The following is a 21,351-nucleotide window of genomic DNA, read 5'->3' as shown; positions in this document are numbered from 1 at the left end:
CAATCATTGTTTGTGATTCCCAGTGATTCTCCTCCAATGCCACCAGTGATTATGATTACCAGTAATCTGTAATATGGAAATAAACCAACATGAATTATCATGTATAAAACACTTGGAGGGTGGGACGAAGAGGTGGGGGGTGGAGCTAACGGAAAGGTGGAGTGCGAGAGTTGTGAAGGTGAGGAATTTGAGGAATGCGCTCTTATAGAAAGTAAAAATCGAGATGCAGGATCGCGATTGTGAGGGGAACAGGACAGGAGAAACAGGAAATAAATGGACCAGGAGCTGCGATGTAAGAAGGGAGGAGAAATGCTGAGAGAGTTGTGGGACAACAGAGCAGGAGGAGGCGGAGATAGTAGGCGGGGAAAGTGGGGGCAAAGGGAGGGAGTTGGTGGGTTCGGCTTCAGAGACGTCTTGCCAGCGAGGGGATCGGTTACAGCTGATGATGTCCGTTTGTTCCCAGAGTGCTGCCCCTTGAAAGCCCCTTTGTTCATCCCCGGCTCGCTCTGCAGCTCTTCCTGAAAATGTAGAATGTCCAGTGGATCTTCGGCGTGGCCATCGGGCTGGACTGGCAAGGCAAACAAAGCGAAATAAAGGTGGGAATAAAACGAGGAGCTTCAAGAGAGAGAGAGAGAGAGAGAGAGAGAGAGAGAGAGAGAGAGAGAGAGAGAGAGAGAGAGAGAGAGAGAGAGAGAGAGAGAGAGAGAGAGAGAGAGAGAGAGAGAGAGAGAGAGAGAGAGAGAGAGAGAGAGAGAGAGAGAGAGAGAGAGACTGATCGAGAGAGACTGATAGAGAGAGACTGAGAGAGAGAGAGAGAGAGAGAGAGAGAGAGAGAGAGAGAGAGAGAGAGAGAGAGAGAGAGAGAGAGAGAGAGAGAGAGAGAGAGAGAGAGAGAGAGAGAGAGAGAGAGAGAGAGAGAGAGAGAGAGAGAGAGAGAGAGAGACTGATAGAGAGAGACTGATAGAGAGAGACTGATAGAGAGAGACTGATAGAGAGAGACTGATAGAGAGAGACTGATAGAGAGGGAGACTGAGAGAGAGAGACTGATAGAGGGAGACTGATAGAGGGAGCGAGTGGCTTCAGGAGAGAGAGATTTACAAAAGGGAGAGGAGATGTGCAAGGGGAGATTGTGGGGGTTGCAGAGGAAACACTAGAACAGCGTATGCTCGTTTTCTCCACAGTTTCATCATTGCCCGTCTGTCTGTCTGCTTCATCTTGATTCAGGTATCCAGTTCCTAGTAACACTCCGTATTTTCCTCCACCAACTTCTTTACCAAACCTCCCCGACTACCATTCATCTCCTCGTGGAATCCTCAGCGATGGAGGAGTGGAGACAGTGCTGTCGATGGCTCTCGCAGCTGAGGGTCTTGTCTTCTGGTCATCGTGCTGTGTGTTCCGGGGAGGTGTTTGACCTGGCACAAGCCTTGCGGGATGGTGTCCTCCTGTGCCAACTGCTGCACCGCCTCTCACCGGACTCGATCTGCCTGCGAGACATCAACATGCGGCCCCAGATGTCCCAGGTGAAGAGGGCTCAGCGGTTTGCGGTTATGGAACTTGTTTACTTTTGTTTATATTTAGTTTTAAGCCCAAACATTGTTTATGATTTGATTTGCATGATTCCAGTTCTTGGTTCACCTAAGATTGCAGTTCAGGAGTGGTTAAGGGTTTGGATAATGTGATTATGTTCTTGGGTTTGAGGATGAATCCTGATTATTAATAAAATTCGACTCAAATTGCCCACCTTCCTCCACCTTCAAAAGCTTTGTTATGACCTAAGAGCAATGTAATCAAACATCAGATCTCTCATGTTGCTGACATCCCATTATTGGCTTATTGCGAGTTTTCATTGCTCGGGACCTGGTAAATCACTATCAGGATTGGATCGGCTATTAGCATATACTGTATATCTTCCAGGCCTTATAAATGACAAGACCAGGCTGCATTCAGTTACCAAGTTTTTTTTTTGTGGAGTGCTCACAAAGTGGCTGGCTTAAGCACTCAAGCAAGCACTCCAACCAAAACCGTTTATAAGGAACGGCGAGCTTGGCAAGTGCCAGCTAGCTGCTTGGTCACTGAACACACCCCTGTATTCAAACATGGTTAATGAAACTTCATAAATTTGTCATTAACATATTATGCATTGTCATCAAAGGGATTGGGGATGAAAAATGACGTCATCATTGAAATTAATTAGTCGATGAAGTTACTAAAATTTTGGTCCTTCCTTGACCTTTCCTTTTTCAGTGGAGAAATATCTTGTTTAGTTTACAAAAGTTAAATGTTTGGAGAGAAAAAAAAACTTGATTCCATGTACATATTACATTTGAAAAATGGAGAGGATGTTAAAATGAGTTTTTGTTTTGGGGAAAAGGAAGGGAAAGAAGGTTGGGAGGACGTAGCAAGGAAGTGGGATTTAAGAAACACAACGGAGTGAGAAAGAGGTCAATTGTCCAGCCCTTTTCGTGGATATAATATGAAGACATACACCTAATTAGATGGGGGTGTGGTGTGGAGTGAGTGAATATATTGCCAACATCGGATTTCATGGGGCGGTAGGACAACAAGGGGCTGCACCACAGGACAAGGAAAAGAATTGTGGGAGAAGGCTGAAAATGGTCTCTGCCAGTGTGGTAAAGCTCAGTGGAAGAAATGGGAGAGACCACAAGGTCTCACAAGGTGGGCAGCAGACTACTTGAAATCCTGTCGGGAAGATGCGCAGATGACGGACGCAGGGAAACAGTTACACAGGTGAGAAAAGAGGTGTATTAAAGAATGGAGGTGAGTTTAGACTTGTAAAATATTTCAGACCGAACATGTGTAACATGAAGGACAGGGGCTGGGTGGAGAGATGAGAGGACAGGAGGAGCATGAGAAGCATGACCAGTTGGACCAGAATAGCACCTGTAAAAAAGAGAAACAAACTGCAAGGCCACCAACCTGCAGAACCTGAGTATGAAACAGATGTAAAACGTTGCATCACTTTTCTGACATGAGATTCCAATGATGTAAATGGCCTGATATTCCAGGACCTCCAAGGGGCGGGGCAGGCGTGGGAGATGGAAAGCTGCAGCACCAGTTCAGCCTGGGGAAACATATTCCATGACACTCCAGATGCAGGTCTTGTACCCTGTTATAAGCTGAGGATGGAAAACGAGGGATTAGGCAATGCAGACGATTCTGAGATAACAGCTGGTTTTGCACAAAGATAGACAAAGAACATCAATGTAGGAGGAGGCCATTAGGCCCTGAAAGACTGCACTCACCAATATCTAAGTACCCCAGCTGTCCCCATTACTTCTAGATACCCATCTAACTCAATTATAAAACTATGTGCTCTTTCTGCTGTCACTACCTTTGCAGGGAGACTATTCCATGCATTTGCTACTTTCTGACTGAAAGACTCCTGTCTTGCTGTTGCCCAAACTCCTTTCCTTTACTCCGAATCTGTGCTGCTGTGGCTTCTGGCCCTGTCAGTGTCCATTCTGTTGGAAAAACTCTTCTGCACTTATTTTGTCTGTACCCTTCATTATTGTTACCATCTCTATCACATCCCCTGGAAATCGCCTCCTTTCTAATGTAAAACTCCTGTCTCCTTCAGATGGTCGATAAACTGGACGTCCTGTCTGCCGGCATTCGTTGTTGGAGGTTAAAGACCCCACGGTGTCCTTCGTGAAGAGTATGCGAGTTGTCGCCGGCACCATGACCAAATTCCAAATTCCTATTCAAGCCACTGCTGGGAAGGCAATGGCAAACCACCTAGCATAATCTTTGCTAAGAAAATGCTTTGGCAGCATTGATGCTCTCTTACAGAGCAAGGTGCATCAGAATCAGAACCCTTAACCCCACTGTCCAAATCATTGATGTAAATTATGAATAATATATCTCCAAGCTGGCCTCTGGAGACCAGTTGGATATGATTTGCCCAAGGCAGGTTATAGCTGCTAGTGAGGCCCAGGAGCTCCAGAGAATGTCCATTGCTCAGAGGCTGAGCACAGAAATAAACAGGAATTTTTCTGCTTGTCCTTATGGAGGTACAAAGTGAGAATGTGGGTCTTTGTTGTGCTGAAATACATGCTACAGGTGGATGACCATGGTTGCTTATTTTAATCCATCGCTAGAAAGAGGTCTCTGCATTCTGTTGAGGGGAGGAGGAGGAAGGGGAGGAGGAGGGATGAGAAGAAGGAGGAGGGGGAGAGGAAGGGGAGGAGGAAGAGGAGGGGTGGAGGAAGAGGAGGAAGAGAAGTAGTAGGAGGGGGTGGAGGGGGAAGTGGGGGAATGGGACAAGGCGGAGAAGGAAAAAAGGGAGGAGGAGGAAGAAAGCGGATTAGGGAGAGGAATGGGAGGATGAAAAGGAGGAGGAGGTGGTGGAAGAGGAGGGGGTTTGGGAGGAGGATGAGGGGAGGAGGAGGAGGAGGAGGAAGCAGGGAAAGAGAAGGAGGAAGGTGATGAGGAAGGGGAGGATGAGGAGGAGGAAGGGGAGTAAAAAGAAAAGAGAACAGTTAAGACGATGGTATTTCTCTCATCGAGTAGTTAATGCATGAAATAGTCTCCCTGGAAAGTTGGTGGCACTGGCAGCAGAGACAGTGGATTGCTTTAAACTCGAATTGGATTGGTTCCGAGAAGCTGTGGCAATGGAAGGGTTGCACATGACTGGTGGGCCTAATTTCCTCCTCCTGTGTTTAACTTCCTTGTGTGAGATGTGCACCTTTCCTGCACAAAGTACTGTTGTATCTGTAATGTGATACAAATTCCTCATTGAATGTATTGTAAAACTTATAAAAGGTGTGTAACCTTTGTAATGTCAGTTTGGAGGGTCGGAGGTTGAATGTAATATGATGCAGAAAGGGATAAATATTTTGGCTGAACCGTGAATTCTATAAGAAACTTTGTTGTTCATGCAGGAGAGAGGCACTTGTCCCATTATGTATGTGCTACACCATGAACCGAACAATCAAATATTTCAGTTTATCAACTCCAGAGGAGGTGGAGGATGGAGGACAGATGGGAGGGATAACTGTGGGGCCAGTGGAGGGAAATCACCAGGGTGATATATATATATATATATATATATATATATATATATATATATATATATATATATATATATATATATATATATATATATATATATATATATATATATATGTGTGTATGTACTGTCATACCTCGACATTAGCTGGGGATGCGTTCCTGAAAAATGCCACGAATGTTGGGGCATGGTTTTATTTATTTGTTTGTTTGTTTATTTATTTATTTATTACATGGTCTAGGCTCGTGGAAGAGTGATGACGCAGAACAAACAAGAAAAGAGCAATGAGAGATTGCAGACCCTCACCAGGACTTCTTTTGTGTGGTGTATTTTGTGTGGCATTTGTGTACATACTGATGTGTTCCGTAATTAATAAGACATAATTCAAACTGCCACTTCATAACTGCTGGCAGTGATGAGCAGGCACCAAGACGTCCCGCTTTGATGCAACCCCGCTTTGATCGGACACCTGACCCTGACCCATGATGTTTTTTTTATTTATTATTATTCATTATTCAATTGAATTTAGAATGGGAATAAAATAAATTCAATTCAAATCAAATGGAAGACCAAATAGGCACAGTCCTGTATTGGAGTCATCAGAAGGAACCCAAACAAGAAAAAGCAAAGATGAAGTTATCAGGAGGAACCTGGATAGGATTCACATTTCAGCTGCTACTCCTTTACCCTCAAACCCATCCATGCACTGTCAAGTGAGCCTTATTCAAAATAAATAAATAAATAAATAACCCATATCAAAAAATTAAATAATTTTGGCTTTCAAACCTTGCATCTGATCAAGTTGAAATTTTAAAAGTTTATTCCCCATCACTACTAGATCCTAAATTTGAAGTTTCACATGAATTCATTGAGTGGTTTCAAAGAAGACATTATTTAATATTTTTCTTCAATCCAATGTGGCTGCCAAATCATATGACCTATGATGTCATATGTGTGAACCTTTTGTTCCTCATGGATAGGCGGTCATGCTTGTAAAGTTTTGCCTCAATCTGTTAATCGACTTCAGAGAAGAAGATTTTTGAAGGTTAAAAAAAAAATCAATGTCACTGCCAAATCACGTGACCGATGACGTCATCAAACTTTTTTCTGTGGACCATTTTATCCCGAGATGACCTCAAAAATTTTCATACTTATCGGATGTAGCAATCTACATATGCAATTATGACGTCATAATAAAAGCACCTATGATGTCATAAAAATTACATTTATTCCCCATGAGGAGTCCTTGCCAGTTGCCAAGTTTCAATTTTTTTCCTTGGTGCAGTTTCAGAGATACAGACGTACAAAGTTTTTCCGTTTTTCCAACATGGCTGCCACACCACGTTTGCACCAATGGTGAAAATTTCGTCTCAATCCGACAAGCAGTTGCAGAGAAAAACATGAAAGTTCTGTGCGGACAAACAAACAAACAGACAGACAAACAAATGGACCAAAATGCAATACCCTCTCCTTCGGCGAGGGTAATCAGGGCACAACATAATAAAGGGAACAGCAGGCGAAAAGGGGGAAAACCAACAGCAGGGCAGAGGGAGAAAGTAGACAGAGACGTACAAACAAGTGATGCAGGTAATGATGAGAGGGTAAGGGAGAATGCAAAGGGTGGACGATATGGATACAGAAACAAAATTGTGTTTGACCAGTTTGTGATTTTGTATTGGTCTGAGGAGAGGGAAGAGGCTGCTGCCTGTCTGTCAGAAAGATGAGAGACGTCACGCAGAGTGTGGAGTCATCAACAAAGAGATAAAGAGAGTTTTCGAGTCAGTGAGATCATTGATGAAGATTAGGAATAATTTGGGGCCCAGAACACTACCTTGTGGTACTCCAACTTTGACAGGGAGAGGAGATGATTGGATTCCATTGAGAGCCCCATGTTGTCCATGAGAGGGGAGGAAGTCAGTAATCCAAGAGTGGAGTTGGCCTTTGGATTCCATCGGCAGATAGTTTGGAGAGCAAGGTGGGATGCCAGATTGTATCAAATGCTCGAGATATATCCAGAGAGATGGTCCTGATCTCAACTCTGATACTGAGAACCGGCATGATTTCTCAGACTTGATAGATCTAATGTCCTTATGTATTGAAGTTCCTGGTAATTATTTGTCACCATCTCTTGAAACTTCAAAATCCAGGCTGACTGTACACCTCATCTCCTTTGTTCCTCACTTCTCACATTCATGAAACCACTCACAGAGGCTGCTCAATCTCACTCTTCCTTTCATGGCTTCAAATAGCTGGCAGTGCCCTGCTATCTCCTGTCACCCCCCATCATTATCAACAATCTTTATCAGCCCCATTATATTAACCCTTCATAACTCAACCCTCCTTCTTGCAGGTTGTAATGTTTCCTCCATTCCTTTCTCTCCTCTTTTCCTGTTCATTAGTTCTCTTGCTTATTGTGTCCAATAATTGCACCGCTGCCCTACTTTTAGTTCATACCATCCATCACCTTGCTCTCCCGTGAGCCTTAATCTTATAAAGGGTGAAGAATTAATCCCAAAACGGAATCTCATTCTTTCTACATCATTAAGGCAACAAGCATGCCAGCAATTAAACAACCTTACCCAAAATAACTTATACTTATGCTTGTTAGCTTGGAAAATACAACAAACCTCTCCTCGTCATGACAATGATCTGCAAATAACTTGGAGGAAAATGTAATCGTTGATTATTCAGGTTTAAAGGTAGACACAGCTCCCCTTATGTAATAACCAGAAATCACAAAACTTTAAATTACCTCTTTTTAATTGCAAAGCTTTATCAATGCCTTCAACTGTTTTTACTTGGGCCTGTACCATGTGTCGACAAACAAAAGAGCACAAAGCTAGAACACCATGGTCGGCTGAATAGAATCACTTTCACCATAATTATAAATGATAAATGTAACATGTATTCTCTGTCAGGAAACTAATAATGATATCTTTTTCAGTTATGACAATTTTTGCAGTGCTGCTTTTTTCATCAGTAGCGTTTTGGTGCCCATCACAAGTTGCCCTGAGGGTATTAAAGTCAATCATAAATGGCAACCAATCAGTCAACTTTAGTGTTGGAATAGGTAAAGCCTTGCTACATTGCCTTCACTAGTGTGGGTTCGATCCCTATGGCTAATATTTGGAAATGTTGACCATCCTGAAACACAGTGGCGACCTGTCGAGGATTGGTTCTTAGCCGCAGAAACATTCACGACTTGTGAGTATTTTGACGCTCATCGAGAGTGTCGGCTTCCACCACCACCCCACATAAATTGTAGATTGTTGTCACATGTAAACCAGACAAGACAGGCAGAGTAACTCAAGAACCCCAAAAGTTATTAATGAGCCAGCTTGGTTTTTACTGACAAACCATTAGTGACATGGTCACTCTCATAAGATTAAGTCAGCTTACAGAAGCCTCACCGACAAATTATTAACACCACTCCCTTTACATGGATTTGAATTCATAACCTCAGGGATAGTGGTCTAGCATCTTCACCATTGGGCCACCAAACATATCTATTTGTACCTTAATAATATATATATATATATATATATATATATATATATATATATATATATATATGTATATATATATATATATATCTCTTTCTCTCTCTCTATCGAGTGCAGCCTGTGGATGCTGGTTGCATCTTTGGTTGGGATGTGGCTATGCTGCTGATACAGTGTCCGCCTTACCAGTACACTGGTGCTCATTTTGCCAACCTCAGAAGGATGACAGGCTGATTCAACCTCCTGGTGTATTTTCATTTAGTGGCCAATGGGGCTTGAACTCAGGACCCTAGGATCCCAAGCCGCCACCCTAACCTCTAAGCCAACATCAGGCTACATAATATATAATAATAATAATACCATTCCTTTCATGTTATAAAGGCACATAGGGCTGCCAAGGCAGTTTCTTTGGCAAGGAGTACAGTCCTGGATGGATCGCCACTCTGATACAGGTTACCCCGAATGGTTGTTTCCCCAGTACACTGGTACTCATTTCACCGACCTCGAAAGGATGACAGGCTGAATCAACCCCACCTGGCGGTAATTCAACAATCAACAGGGGCTTCAACTCAGGACCCTCAGGTCCCAAGCCAGCCACCTTAACCACTAAGCCACCACCAGGCTTTTGAACCTCAATATCTTCAGTATAATAAAATAGTTGATCCAATTCTTATTGCAAAGAGGAGATTTGTAGGGTAGTTCCTTAAACTTTGCTTTGATTTTTGGAAGGACTGGATTCAACTCATACGGAAGCACTTCTGGGTGGTTTTCCAGTGAGTGTTACAGGAGTTAATGTGCTGCAGAAGATTGATTTTTTTTGTAAAAATAGAATATAACGTTTATCTTGTGTTGGATTTGAATTAGGCTGGCCAACTTGATTATTTTTCATGGTACACGTGTGAACCAGCACACCTGTGCTTGTGCACAAACAAGCACGTGCTTTTACATACACAAATGTTTGCCCACCTACCTTTGCCAAAAGATTTGAAGACCTCAAACAGTTATTTAGTACGCCATCATAGACATTTTCTGTGTTCACATAATTTTTAAGCCCATTCGGTTAAAAAATAAAATGAGGGGAATGATGATGGTGATGGAGAGAGTTATTGAGAGGTATGGTGTGTCAAAATAAGTTCAGAAAGAGTGTGAAGGTCATACTGATAGTAGAATGGATAGAAAAATGCAAAAGGGAATGGGAAGGATCACCTGGCCAATCTTACATTTGACTGTTGCGAATTGTTGTTGTTGTTGTTGTTGTTGGTTTTGTTGAAGTTCCTGGTAATTTACAGTATCCATCAGTATTGTTTTTTCCAGTATTGCCCAGAAGGCTGAGTGTGTTGGGCACAAACAAACCTTTGTTGTGTTGAGCACAAACTAACACCATATTAAGGTGTTGTTAACAAGTAATAAAAACAGCTTTGTAGTTCTGAGATGTGTAACAGCATCGTATTCCATCTTCTTTGTAAGTAAAGCCTTTGTCGAACGAGCATCTTCCCTTTGCCAAGATTTAGGAATAGTCGAGCAATTTGTTTTGCTGTTAGAGTGATTGGTGAGCAACGTCCCTCCAAAGTCATAATCTTTGTAATAACAATATTTGGTTTTATTCTGCAATGGATAGTCCTTGCTTTGGAAAAGGAGAACACATAGATTTTAATCTCTGTTATTTTGATCATCTGAGGCCGCTGACGATGCAAAAAGTCTCATGAAATGGATGTGTACGATGTTGATCAGGCAATGATTTTGAAGATCTGAGATTCGCACTCGGGATCTCTCCATGAAGTTTGTTTATAATCATTTAAATAATTTATATTCAGCTGCTCTCTATACTTGAATACTCTAATGTTCCTGCTGTGCATAAACAGATGGCTCTGGGCATGCGAGATGGGTACTTGCTCTTTTCGTTATCTTTGAGGACCATGCCAAAATAGTGCTCGCCTTGTGGCGGCTCTCCCGCTCTGCTGTCAATCCGATTTTGGTCCCTTATCACCCTCCCCAATTATATTGCCTTGATCGAGCCCCGACTGAGTTTTTCAAGCTGTGCCTTTGGTTTGTATAACTCATCAGCCTCTTAAATAAATAAATATGAGTTCCCTTACAAGGAACATCGACTCAGGAGGAGGCCATTAGACCCATCAAAGCCTGTGCTATTATTACCAACTCATGGTTATTTGTTCATGCCGCATCCCATAAATGCTGAGCTTCAAGCAAGTTAGCAGCATGCACCATTTTAAAAGCCTTTGGTATGACTCAGCCAGGGTTCACCATTTAAAAATCTCAGAATAAGAGCGGACACTATAATCATTATGCCACCGAGGCTGACTCTTGCCGAGAATGATGTGATATGTCTGTTTGAATGTGGTTTTACTCGGCAAACTTTGTTGGGGGTCATTTCTGGGCATTGAATCAGCAGGAAGTGATAGTAAATAGAACAGAAATTGGTCATTCTGATTGTAGATAGACCAAGGTTTGAGTACCCCAAAAGTTATATTTTTGCCCCTCAGAGTACTGACCTTTACTTAATGTTCAGGAAAGTAATCATTTGCAAGATTCCGTAGACTGCTGATCATTATCGGTCTAAAACAAATTGACTATTGATTTTGTGTGTGTGATGAACATCATGACAGTGCCCAGGAGTTCCTGAGTTCTCCCAGGTAATCAGCATCACGCTTGTTGTCCAGCCATTGTGGATGTTTCCCGGGCACCGTTTGCAAGTCTCGAGTTCAAAAAGATATAATCTGAGATCATCCTTGGTGTGGATGCAAACCATCATGATTATCATATAATGTCAAATTGTTCATATTTTTCACTGCTGAAAAATAATCCTAATTATAATAATAAATATTTTGGAATATGTAATTTGGGCTATATAATCAAATAGCCTATAAACAAGTCCAACTTAAAGTTGTTCTCGGCCCGTTGACAATCCGTAAAATGACTCATTGGATTAATGCCATAACATTGAAAGGAATATCTAAATGAAATTTAATAAAATACATTGAGAAGTAATCATCTTTGTTTTTGTTTAAATTAAAGTGCAAATGGAGCTGAGTTGTTACCTGTCTCTGCAAATTGACAACGGTATTTACGGTGATGTCACTAGATGCGCTGCGTTATGTGGTTAATCAATCAAGCTTTGTTTTCAAGCCAGATTTGTTGAAATTTTACCTTGTGATTATACCCATGCTTAAAAAAAAAAAAAAACAGGGGGAGGATATTTTAATTGGCTCTGTCTGTTTGGGTCTTTTTGTCCGCCTGTTCATCATCACACGAACCCTCCTAAAAGGTTGGGCAGAAATTCACCAAACTTGGTGATTATGATCACGCAATGGCAAGAAGGTGCAAGAGCAATATCATTTTTGACACACCTCCTGTGGTCTGGCCAAAGGGTCGAATACTAGAAAATGCAATTACGTGCACATTTTAAAATATTTTGAAATGAAACTTTGTATGTGCAACCAACATTGGGGATGTATGAAATATGTAACGGTTTTTTTGATTTGAATCCCAGTTCATGCCACAGTGGGTGGTGGGGTCTTTGGATCACAGGAGTTAAAATGGGAATTTTATTTGTTTAACTCAAAAATTGATATTGGGTCGTTCCTGGTGGAACTTTTTGCCATCTTTCAACTTTGCTTTAGGTGGGAAGCATGGGAATTTGTCATGGAGCACCAGCAGCTTCACTATTGTTTTGATTGTGATTGTCTCTTAACAATTGATTTGTTGTTACAGATTTTTGGTCGCTCAGTAGATGGATTTTAAAAATAAATTTTATGACTTTGAAAGTTTTCCCTGTTCAGCGTTTTCCTTTTTTTCCATTTCCCTCTCTCATCACGTCCCTCTTCTCTCGTTCCTCTCTCGTCTCGTCACGATCGTGTTTTTCCACCCATACTTTACCTTGCAGACTTTTTGTCTTCTTTTGAATCATGTCGTTTATGACTTTTGCATTGAAATATATCCTCACATTAAAACTGTTCTTTTGATTGACTAATGGTATGATATTTTTGCTTTGCCACAGATTTTGAAAGTGATTAGAATGAATATACAGTATTCACATTCAAATGGGTGCTCATTTCGTCACTCAGCATAAAAAGACTTTCACCACCAAGAGCTGGATTGCTTCTAACTGCACATATACACCCCACTCCATGCCATGTGCATATTATAGACATTTTGTCATTTTACTGGAAGTTTCAACTCTGATATGTTTCTCAATTTCTTGTTCGCACATCCTTACACATGTTCCCCAACAAATCTTACATTACCATTAGGAGTTCCCCTGAGATTGATTTTCTAACTAGCCATTTAAAAAACGTTTCGTCAAACTAGTTTCTTATTCAACACACTCAATATTATATATTTTTATGTTTTGCTTTAGGACTGAATGCAAAAACATGAAAATGTATTCGCCTGAAAAAGTATTTTAAGGGAAGCATAATCACAGAATCAAACAAATATGCTTGTTCTGCTTGTTGCTCAATTGAGACCAGCGAACAATAAGCTCGTTGATCAATTGAGGCCAATGAACGATCTCCTTGTTGAGTGATGACTCGAAGCCAATGAAAGATCTGGTTGTTGCTGAAGGAAGGCCGATGAAGTCTGTCGTGCACATTATATGATGGGTCTCTAGGTGGATAGTGACAATAGAGATAAGACCATGGAAAGATTGTAGAGATTGGCTTTGAGAATTTGGACATGGGAAATTCATTTTACATTATTTATTCTAAAAATATATTGGTCACCAGATTTTTGCCGAATTAATTTTTTAACGAGGATTTTCATTTTGCAGATTTTGCGAGCGACGGTATAACCCCTGAATGTGGGAGAGACTTGTTAACACTGAATGATCTGTTGATCATTCTTAATTGATAAGTACAAGGTGTGGCATTAATATCTGACACGTCTTTTTCTGTAATAAAACAAGACTGAACAAAGTAAATCATGATTTTTTTTTTTTACGTATACTAAAGTGAAGTACAGGTATGGGAGATTGTGTGACATCATATCAGTATACACAACCCAACTCTACTTCCTTAAAATCAAATATTTTAAATGCTGTCCATTACAATTGATGCATCGTACCAGTACATTGTTCATTGCTGCTTCCAGTGTGTCATTATCAATAGCAGTGATCCTCATTTTAAATGCAATTGATCGTGAGATGTTGCGATACAAGATAGACTCTGCGGCTTGTGCGAAACTCATTTCGCTGGTCAGGGTGAATTGAAAGAAAAGAACTACACCTTTTTCTGGAGTGGGAAGGACATCTCAGATCTGCATTTAGGTGGCATCGTTTTTGCAATCTCGAATATCTTTGTGAAAATTATGGCAAATACGCCATGTGCTGTGAGTGACTGCATAAAAACTCTGCATCTGCAAATATCTCCTGAACATTTTGTGTCAATTATTTGCGCTTTTGCACCAATAATGACAATGATGAAACAATTCAGAACTTTTTTTAAAACATTCTTGAAAAATCTATTTCAAAAATTCCCCCACATGATGGATTAATTCTACTTGGTGATTTCAATGCTCATGTGGGGTGAGAATTTGAAAGTTGGCCTGGTGTGCTTTGTTGGCACAGTTCAGGTTCGGTCAATTCGAATGGTCTTATTTTGCTCTCGGAATGTTCTGAACATCAACTCGCAATTTGTAACATTTTCTCTAGAGTGTCAGTCACGAGTAGGGGTACTTGACAGCATGCACCGTCTAAACAATGGCATACAATCGATTATTTCATGACTCGAAAATGGGACTTGAGTGATGGGTGTGCTGTGCATGTCATGAGGGGCACCGACTGCAACACCGACCACTCTCTTTTATGTTGCATTGTTTCTTGGACAATCTCGAAGCATAAGTTTTCTCGAAACAAAACTCTACCTTCACTTCATGCACAGAAAATAAAAAATGAAGTGTTCTCATAATTTCCATCAAAAAATTAATTATTTTATCAATTATCAGTCATTCAACATCTCCAACAATATTGTCATTTTGTCAAACTGGGACATTTTTTTAAAAGGTTGTTCTGGATGTGGCAAAAAACAGTGTTGGTATGAGTAAAAGGTGAAATCAGGATTGGTTTGATGATAATGATTCATATCAGAATGTGTGACGCAAAAAGTCTTTGTCGCGACATTCATTTTGCTAAAAATCTGTGGTTACAAAACAAAGCAATTGAAATCCAACAACTAGCTAATTCTGGGAATTCCCACGATATTTTCTGAGCAATAAAAAATCTTTTTGGTCCAATTAAAAAAAAAAACAATCAAGCCCTCCTCTCCTTGCTGAAAATGGTGACGTGTTTACACACCAGTCTTACATTTTGAATGGCTGGCGTGAGCATTTCTCGAGTCTTTTCAAAGCTTATGATAATTTTTCGATTAGCATTTTGGATTCAATCTTTTAATGTCCTCTTATAGAAAATCTAGCCACTGCACCATTCATCTCTGAAATGAATGATACAGTCAAGCAAATGAAAAACAGCAGAGCTGGTGGCCCTGATTCTATTCAAACCGAATTTTGGAAAATTGCCCACTTCCACACTGGCTTTCTGTTTCGTCTTTTTCCTGCTTTTTGGGTTCATGAGTTTTCGTCAAGCGATTTCAAGAATGCAAGTGTTATTACGATTTTCAAAAAAGGTGACGGTCGAATCCAAGCAGCTATTGTGGAATTGGTCTACTATCGGCTGCTGCAATTTTTTGCCATAATTATACAAAGTTGTCTCGTTTCTTTCAGCAAAATAATCTTAATTGAGTCACAGTGTGGTTTTCACCAAAATCGTTTGACTGTTCATGCGATTTTCTCTGCATCAAATCCAGACGAAATGTCGAGAGCAAAATTTTCCTCTCTTTGCTGCTTTTATTGATTTTACCAAAGCTTTTGATAGTATAAATCGATCTTTATAGTGGCAAATTTTGGGATGATTTGGTTGTGCGGGCAAGCTAATTTTACTGATTCGTTGTCTGCACTATAATATGAATGGTCACATCAAAATTAACAATGAGCTGTCAGCCCCTTTTGCGATTGAGGAGGATGTGAAGGAGGGCTGTGTCCTCACACCAACATTGTCCTCATTGTTACTTGCTGCTACATTTGAACACTTCCTCGTGAAGGATGTTCCTGAGTGGTATTTGTATTCATGTACAAATTGATGGTGGATTTTTCAATCTGCGTCATTTTAAAGAAAGTTGTTAGCTAATTATTGTATGCTGATGACTGTGCATTTCTAAGCAATTCAGCTTCTGATGAGCAGCAAACTCTCAATCAATTTTCAGCAACAACAACGACTTTGGCTTAACAATCAATGTAACTAAAACAGAAATTTTACATCAACCAATCTTTCCTCAAAATTTTGAGAATCCGCCGTCCTTTGCCATCAATGGTGCTGCGTTGAGTTTGGTGGACAACTTTGTCTATTTTGGCAGCAACATTTAAAATTACCTCAGCAATGATCGTGAAATCAGTCTTCATATCTCGGCTCGGATTGAATCTCGGATTCAAACCCAGGCTAGCCAGCTTAGAGGCAAGTGTGTGTACCTCGAGGCCATCTGGTCAGCTACAATATACTGAGTGGGGAGAGGTGTTTCCATTAGAAGTATTTGCTGCTAATAATTATTCTAAAAGTGAGTATAATTTAAAAGCCAACCCTGACTCTTACTGTCGTACACAGACTGCTCCTCACATATTTCAGTGTGTTGGCAAAGCAAGTGGCATGCCCTGTGCCAGTGCCTCATGTTGAATGAAATGTTTTCTTCATTATGCTTAGCCATGTAAATGACAATACCTTGGCCTGATTTTGTTTCCCTGTGTGCAGTTCCTGTGCTTGAAGAACATCCGCACATTCCTGGGTGTGTGCCACGACATGTATGGCCTGCGTAAGAGTGAACTCTTCGATGCCTTCGACCTTTTCGACGTGCGGGATTTTGGAAAGGTCGGTCACACCTCCACCTGCTGAAGTGTATAAGGACGCTGTATGTTAGTGTGGGTATGATGGCTATTTGTGAATTAGTGCTCTGGGTGATATATATATATATATATATATATATATATATATATATATATATATATATATATGTATATCTATATCTATATCTATATCTATATCTATATCTATATCTATATCTATATATATATATATATCTATATCTATATCTATATACACATAGGTATATATATATAGATATTGCAAAGTTTGAAAAAAAACCCTTCAAAAACAGAACCAGATATTGATTTTTTTTTTCTGGAAACAGATACATAGATCTGACATTTTGACCACATAGTCTAACTGAGATTCAGCAAGAAAGAGGCATTACTTCCCCATGGAGCACATACACAAGCCATAACCTCTCACTGGTGGTTCACACATGTCATAAGGAGTTGGATAGGAATCATTGGAGACTCATGCACAGATTGTGTGCATGCTCGACCGAGGATGGTGAGACAATTTTAATGTGAATGTTATATCTGTAATCCCAGCTGTGCCACTATGTGACCACAGTTCTGCCCACATTTCCATCCTCATGGCATTTCTCAAATGATCTCAATGTTTTGTTGGTACCTTTTGGGTTTTCTGGTTTTGCGTCTGACTATGGTGGACATTTGCTTTTATCTGCTTCATGAATGCGAAGATTCCCCCACTGGATCTGGCCTGTCTTTCTGTTGGCATTTCATCCCCGTGTTGTTAATTGTTTTTAATCCATTTCTGTGTCTTATCCGAACCTTCTTTGTTGTGTCTTGTCAAATTCGTGATTGTGTGTCTCCAGGCCTCAGCTAGAAAGTGTGCCTCATTAGACTTCGGTCTGACATGTACTTATTATTTTAGCACCATCTCATGTCATCCCCAATTGTGACCTATCACCTTTGTTACTCCAATTACCATTTTCTAATCCAACATCTTACTTTCTAGTTTGTGTTTCCTCCCCTCCTCTCTCCCCTCTTTTCCGTTCATTCATTCCCTTGATATTTGTCCCACTGTCGGTTCTACCTCGCTCTTCCATAAGCCTTGCTCTTGTAAAGTAAATAAAAAAATCAGTTGCGTTCCATGACCTCTGGTTGTGTCTGAAATCAGTGTGCCAATCTTCCAAATTGTGTTTGTTTGGGGTAGTATGCAGAATCCTTGTTCTTCTCTCAGAATCTAGCTGCTGTGTTCAGAAATTCCAGGAAGGGAGGACTACCTGTAAAAGCTTCTGGTGTGTTATTGTCTTTAACCCTTTTTAAAATACCAGATTGAGGCTCATGGAAGAGCAACGTGACAGAGGGTAAAAAGGCGATGAACTGACATTGGAGCAGTGTGGCAACAGATGCTTTTCTCAAGCTAGGAAGCAGGCTTTGCTTCCTGCACATGGTCTCGCAGCGCGAACAATTGAGTACAGTACATACACCAGGTTGAGTGCACTTTCGTGCTGGCAGCAGCATAATTAATGTGTGAATTACAATCATTTTTATAAAGAGAGCATAAGAAAGACAGAAACGAGCTACTGCATGATAGTTCAGGAGCAGGGATAGCCAGGCTCAATAAACATGGCATACAGTTGTTAATGGCACTGGATGTGCTTAAAGTCGGAGAAACGTTTCATCCGGGATGAACAAGAGTTATGGATTAGACGCCAAACAAGCAGAGAAGGATGAATTTGGGAGCTTGGCAGAACAACACACAATTGATTTACCAAAACAATACTTTCCATCAATTAAGATGGTGAAACAAAGGTGGTGGGAAGGAGAGGACAAAAGTACTTGGCCATTGCATTGGCCTGGCAGTGGCTACAGCTTTAACTAGAAGGGGAGCACTCGGGAGAGTGCAAAACCTCCGCCGCCAATACTGCTGGGTCACACAAGTGAACCTTATATCTTACTCATTAAATATGATGTCAACAGTGCTGACAGTTATAGTTCTTTTCTCCAACATTTTTTTTTGGGAGGGGGGGGTCTGTAAATCACTTAAAACATGTAAAAATGCAAAAAAAAAAAAAAAAATCGAAATTTTGTTGAAAAAAAAAGTTGCAATTTTTTTTTTCTCTAACAATTTTTTTGGGGGGGTTGAAATCACTTAAAAGATGTAAAAATGCCAAAAAAAAAAATGTTTTCTTTTTTTGGGGGGGAGTAACAATTTTTTGGGGGAGTTGGAAATCACTTAAAACGTGTGAAAATGCAAAAAGTTTTTTTCTCAAACACTTTTTTGGGGGGGGGGGTTGGAAATCACTTAAAATATGTAGAAATGCAAAAAAAAATTTTTTTTCTCTAACAAATTTTTTTGGGGGGGGGTAAAAAATTTTTTTGGGGGGGTTGGAAATCACTGAAAACATGTAGAAATGCAAAAAAAAAATTCTCTGACATTTATTTTTTGGGGGGGGGGGTTGGAAATCACTTAAAACATGTAGAAATGCAAAAATTTATTTTTTATTTTTCTCTAACAATTTTTTTTGGGGGGGGGGGGGCGGAGGGACCAAGTCCAAAATTTAATGGCATGATCCTTGGACCATACCTACCCCCCCCACCAAGTTTCGTCAAAATCCGTCAGAGTTTTTCCGTAATACTGTTCACAAACAAACAAACGAAAAACCAATGTCACCCGCAGGGTGACCCGTATCTTGCCAAAAGGTGACCACGTGTGACTTCTTTAAGGTCACACTGAGGTGAACAGAGCTGCTATCCACCAGGAGCGACTCCTTGAGGAATATCTGCCGACGAGAGATTCCGATGAGAATCGTTCAACAGAGTAACCATGAAAAATATGCTTTTGCCTCATAACATCACCAAATGACGATTTAATGTCTCAAGCTTGACATATCTAGAAAGCACTCATCGAGGTGTTCAATTTGAGGTACTACACGATATGGTTCCTAAAACATTGACCTTGGGGTCAAATATTTTTGACCTGAGGCGCTAACCATGAAGGTCAAGGCCAATCGCCACCAAAAAATAATCAGCTGAGCGCCAGACCATGAACTATATTCCCATGAAATTTGAAGACGATCCGATCAAAATTACTCAAAAAATAAGGGTTTCGTCGACTCCCCTGATTTGCGACAAAGTGACCTTGACCTTTGACCTTGACCTTCAAAATTTTATGCACTGAAAGGGACCTCTATAGGCCTCTGATATGCGAAGTTACAAAAATTTCCAATGATAACTGTGCTCTGCAGTGTGATCGATACGTGATTACAGACCAAAAAAAAAACAAAAACAAACAAACCAAAAAAAAAGCAAATGAAGGTCAAGGCCAATCACCACCAAAAATTAATCAGCTGAGCGCCAGACCATCAACTATATTCCCATGAAGTTTTAAGACGATCCTATCAAAATTACTCAAAAAATAAGGGTTTCGTCGACTCCCCTGATTTGCGCCAAAGTGACCTTGACCTTTGACCTTGACCTTCAAAATTTTGAACACTGAAAGGGACCTCTATAGGCCTCTGATATGCGAAGTTACAAAAATTTCCAATGATAACTGTGCTCTGCAGAATTTTTTATCTGTGATTACAGACAAACAAAAAAAACAAAAAAAAAAACATACAAGCTGACTAACATATCTTGCAAAAACTTCGTTTTGGCAAGATAAAAAAAAAACATACAAGCCGACTCGCATATCTTGCAAAAACTTCGTTTTGGCAAGATAACAAACAAACAAACAGAAAGGGGTGAAAACAGTAACCTCCATCCATCTTCGAAGATGGCGGAGGTTAACTAGAACGATACTCAGTAAAGTGCATACCTCCACGAGGCTGAACAGTTTACATTTTGTATCTCACTGATCGGCTGGATCTGAATCCGGACCTGAACCAAAATCGAATCGGATTTTTCTCGTCACTGACCGAACTCATCCAGCAAGTTTTGCCATAACCCATCCAAAACGTTTTGAAATATGATACATATCGTTTTTGGTCTCGTATCTCTCGATGGTGGAGCATCACTTAAAAAGATCTCGGATTCGGATCTTCACCAAAATCGATTCAATTCGTCCTTGTCACGCACTCAACCTGTCCACCAAGTTTAATCCAAATCCTTCAACAAATTTTTGAGATATCATGCTCGTAGACAGCCAAACAGACAATCGGGGGTGAAACATCACCTCCATCCACCTTTGGTACCCGGGGTAACAATATGTGCTATATTACCAGGAACTTCAATGCAAGAGGAGGCTATTAGGTCCATCAAGCCTGCACAATAGTTGTCAAACCTATGGTTAGTCTGTCTGTGTTCTGTCCTTTATAAATGCCGAGCATCAAGCAAATAAACAGGACATATACCTTTTTGTAAAGTCATTGGTAAGACTCAGCCGAGGTCACGTTTGAACCACCAACCTTTCAGACTCAGAGCAGATGCTTTAACTATTACACCACCAAGTCTCGAATCATTATTCCACGGCCTAACCATCAAAGTTGTACCATGTTAACTGCTTTGCCTCAGCAGAGCAAGTATACATTTCATGCGTGGGTCTCTCATGCTTCGTACGTAGATTCTTATCAAGTGTGGGTGGATCATGTTGAAAATATGCTTTTTTCGGCTGGATCGTCATCTCCATGGGAGAGGAATGCAGACAGGTAAAGATAGATCAACACAACCATTCATTATTTAATGGAGATGACGATAAAGTGAGGCTGCAGGTATTGCTTCATCTTTTTACACCACATCTTTCTCAACCGAACTCATCCCATTTCTGACATTCCTTCACCAATTGTCTTCCTCTGCTTTTCCCTTCTTCTCTTATTCCATATATTCCCCAAGCTGCTTCTCAGTTTTACCCTGAAACCTCATCTCCCTTCCTTGTCTTCTTATTTATTTGAGGGTCATATTAAAGCCTGCCAATTATGTGTCATACGTGGTGCT

At 40.6% G+C, this 21,351-nt stretch overlaps 1 protein-coding gene across 5 annotated transcripts in view; it reads left to right on the top strand.

The window, feature by feature from the left end:
- Positions 1–392: 392 nt before the first annotated feature.
- The window catches only part of LOC147013066 (guanine nucleotide exchange factor VAV2-like), a 151,894-nt gene continuing 130,935 nt past the window's right edge, over positions 393–21,351 (top strand). For 4 of the 5 annotated variants that reach the window (XM_085854564.1, XM_085854562.1, XM_085854560.1 and 1 more), the window contains exons 1-3: positions 393–596; positions 1,225–1,520; positions 16,340–16,456. In XM_085854564.1, the coding sequence (XP_085710690.1) occupies positions 1,320–1,520; positions 16,340–16,456 (318 nt within the window). In that variant the 5' untranslated portion in view covers positions 393–596; positions 1,225–1,319. The remainder of the gene's footprint in view (positions 597–1,224; positions 1,521–16,339; positions 16,457–21,351) is intronic. The other variant, XM_085854561.1, reaches the window with a different exon arrangement.

The sequence above is a fragment of the Eptatretus burgeri genome, chromosome 14 (genome assembly GCF_056783735.1).
Source record: "Eptatretus burgeri isolate ZD-2024b chromosome 14, Ebu_testis_v1, whole genome shotgun sequence".
NCBI lineage: Eukaryota > Metazoa > Chordata > Myxini > Myxiniformes > Myxinidae > Eptatretus > Eptatretus burgeri.
The sequence above is the reverse complement of the archived record's forward strand: the minus strand, read 5'-3'. Positions and strand labels throughout refer to the sequence as shown.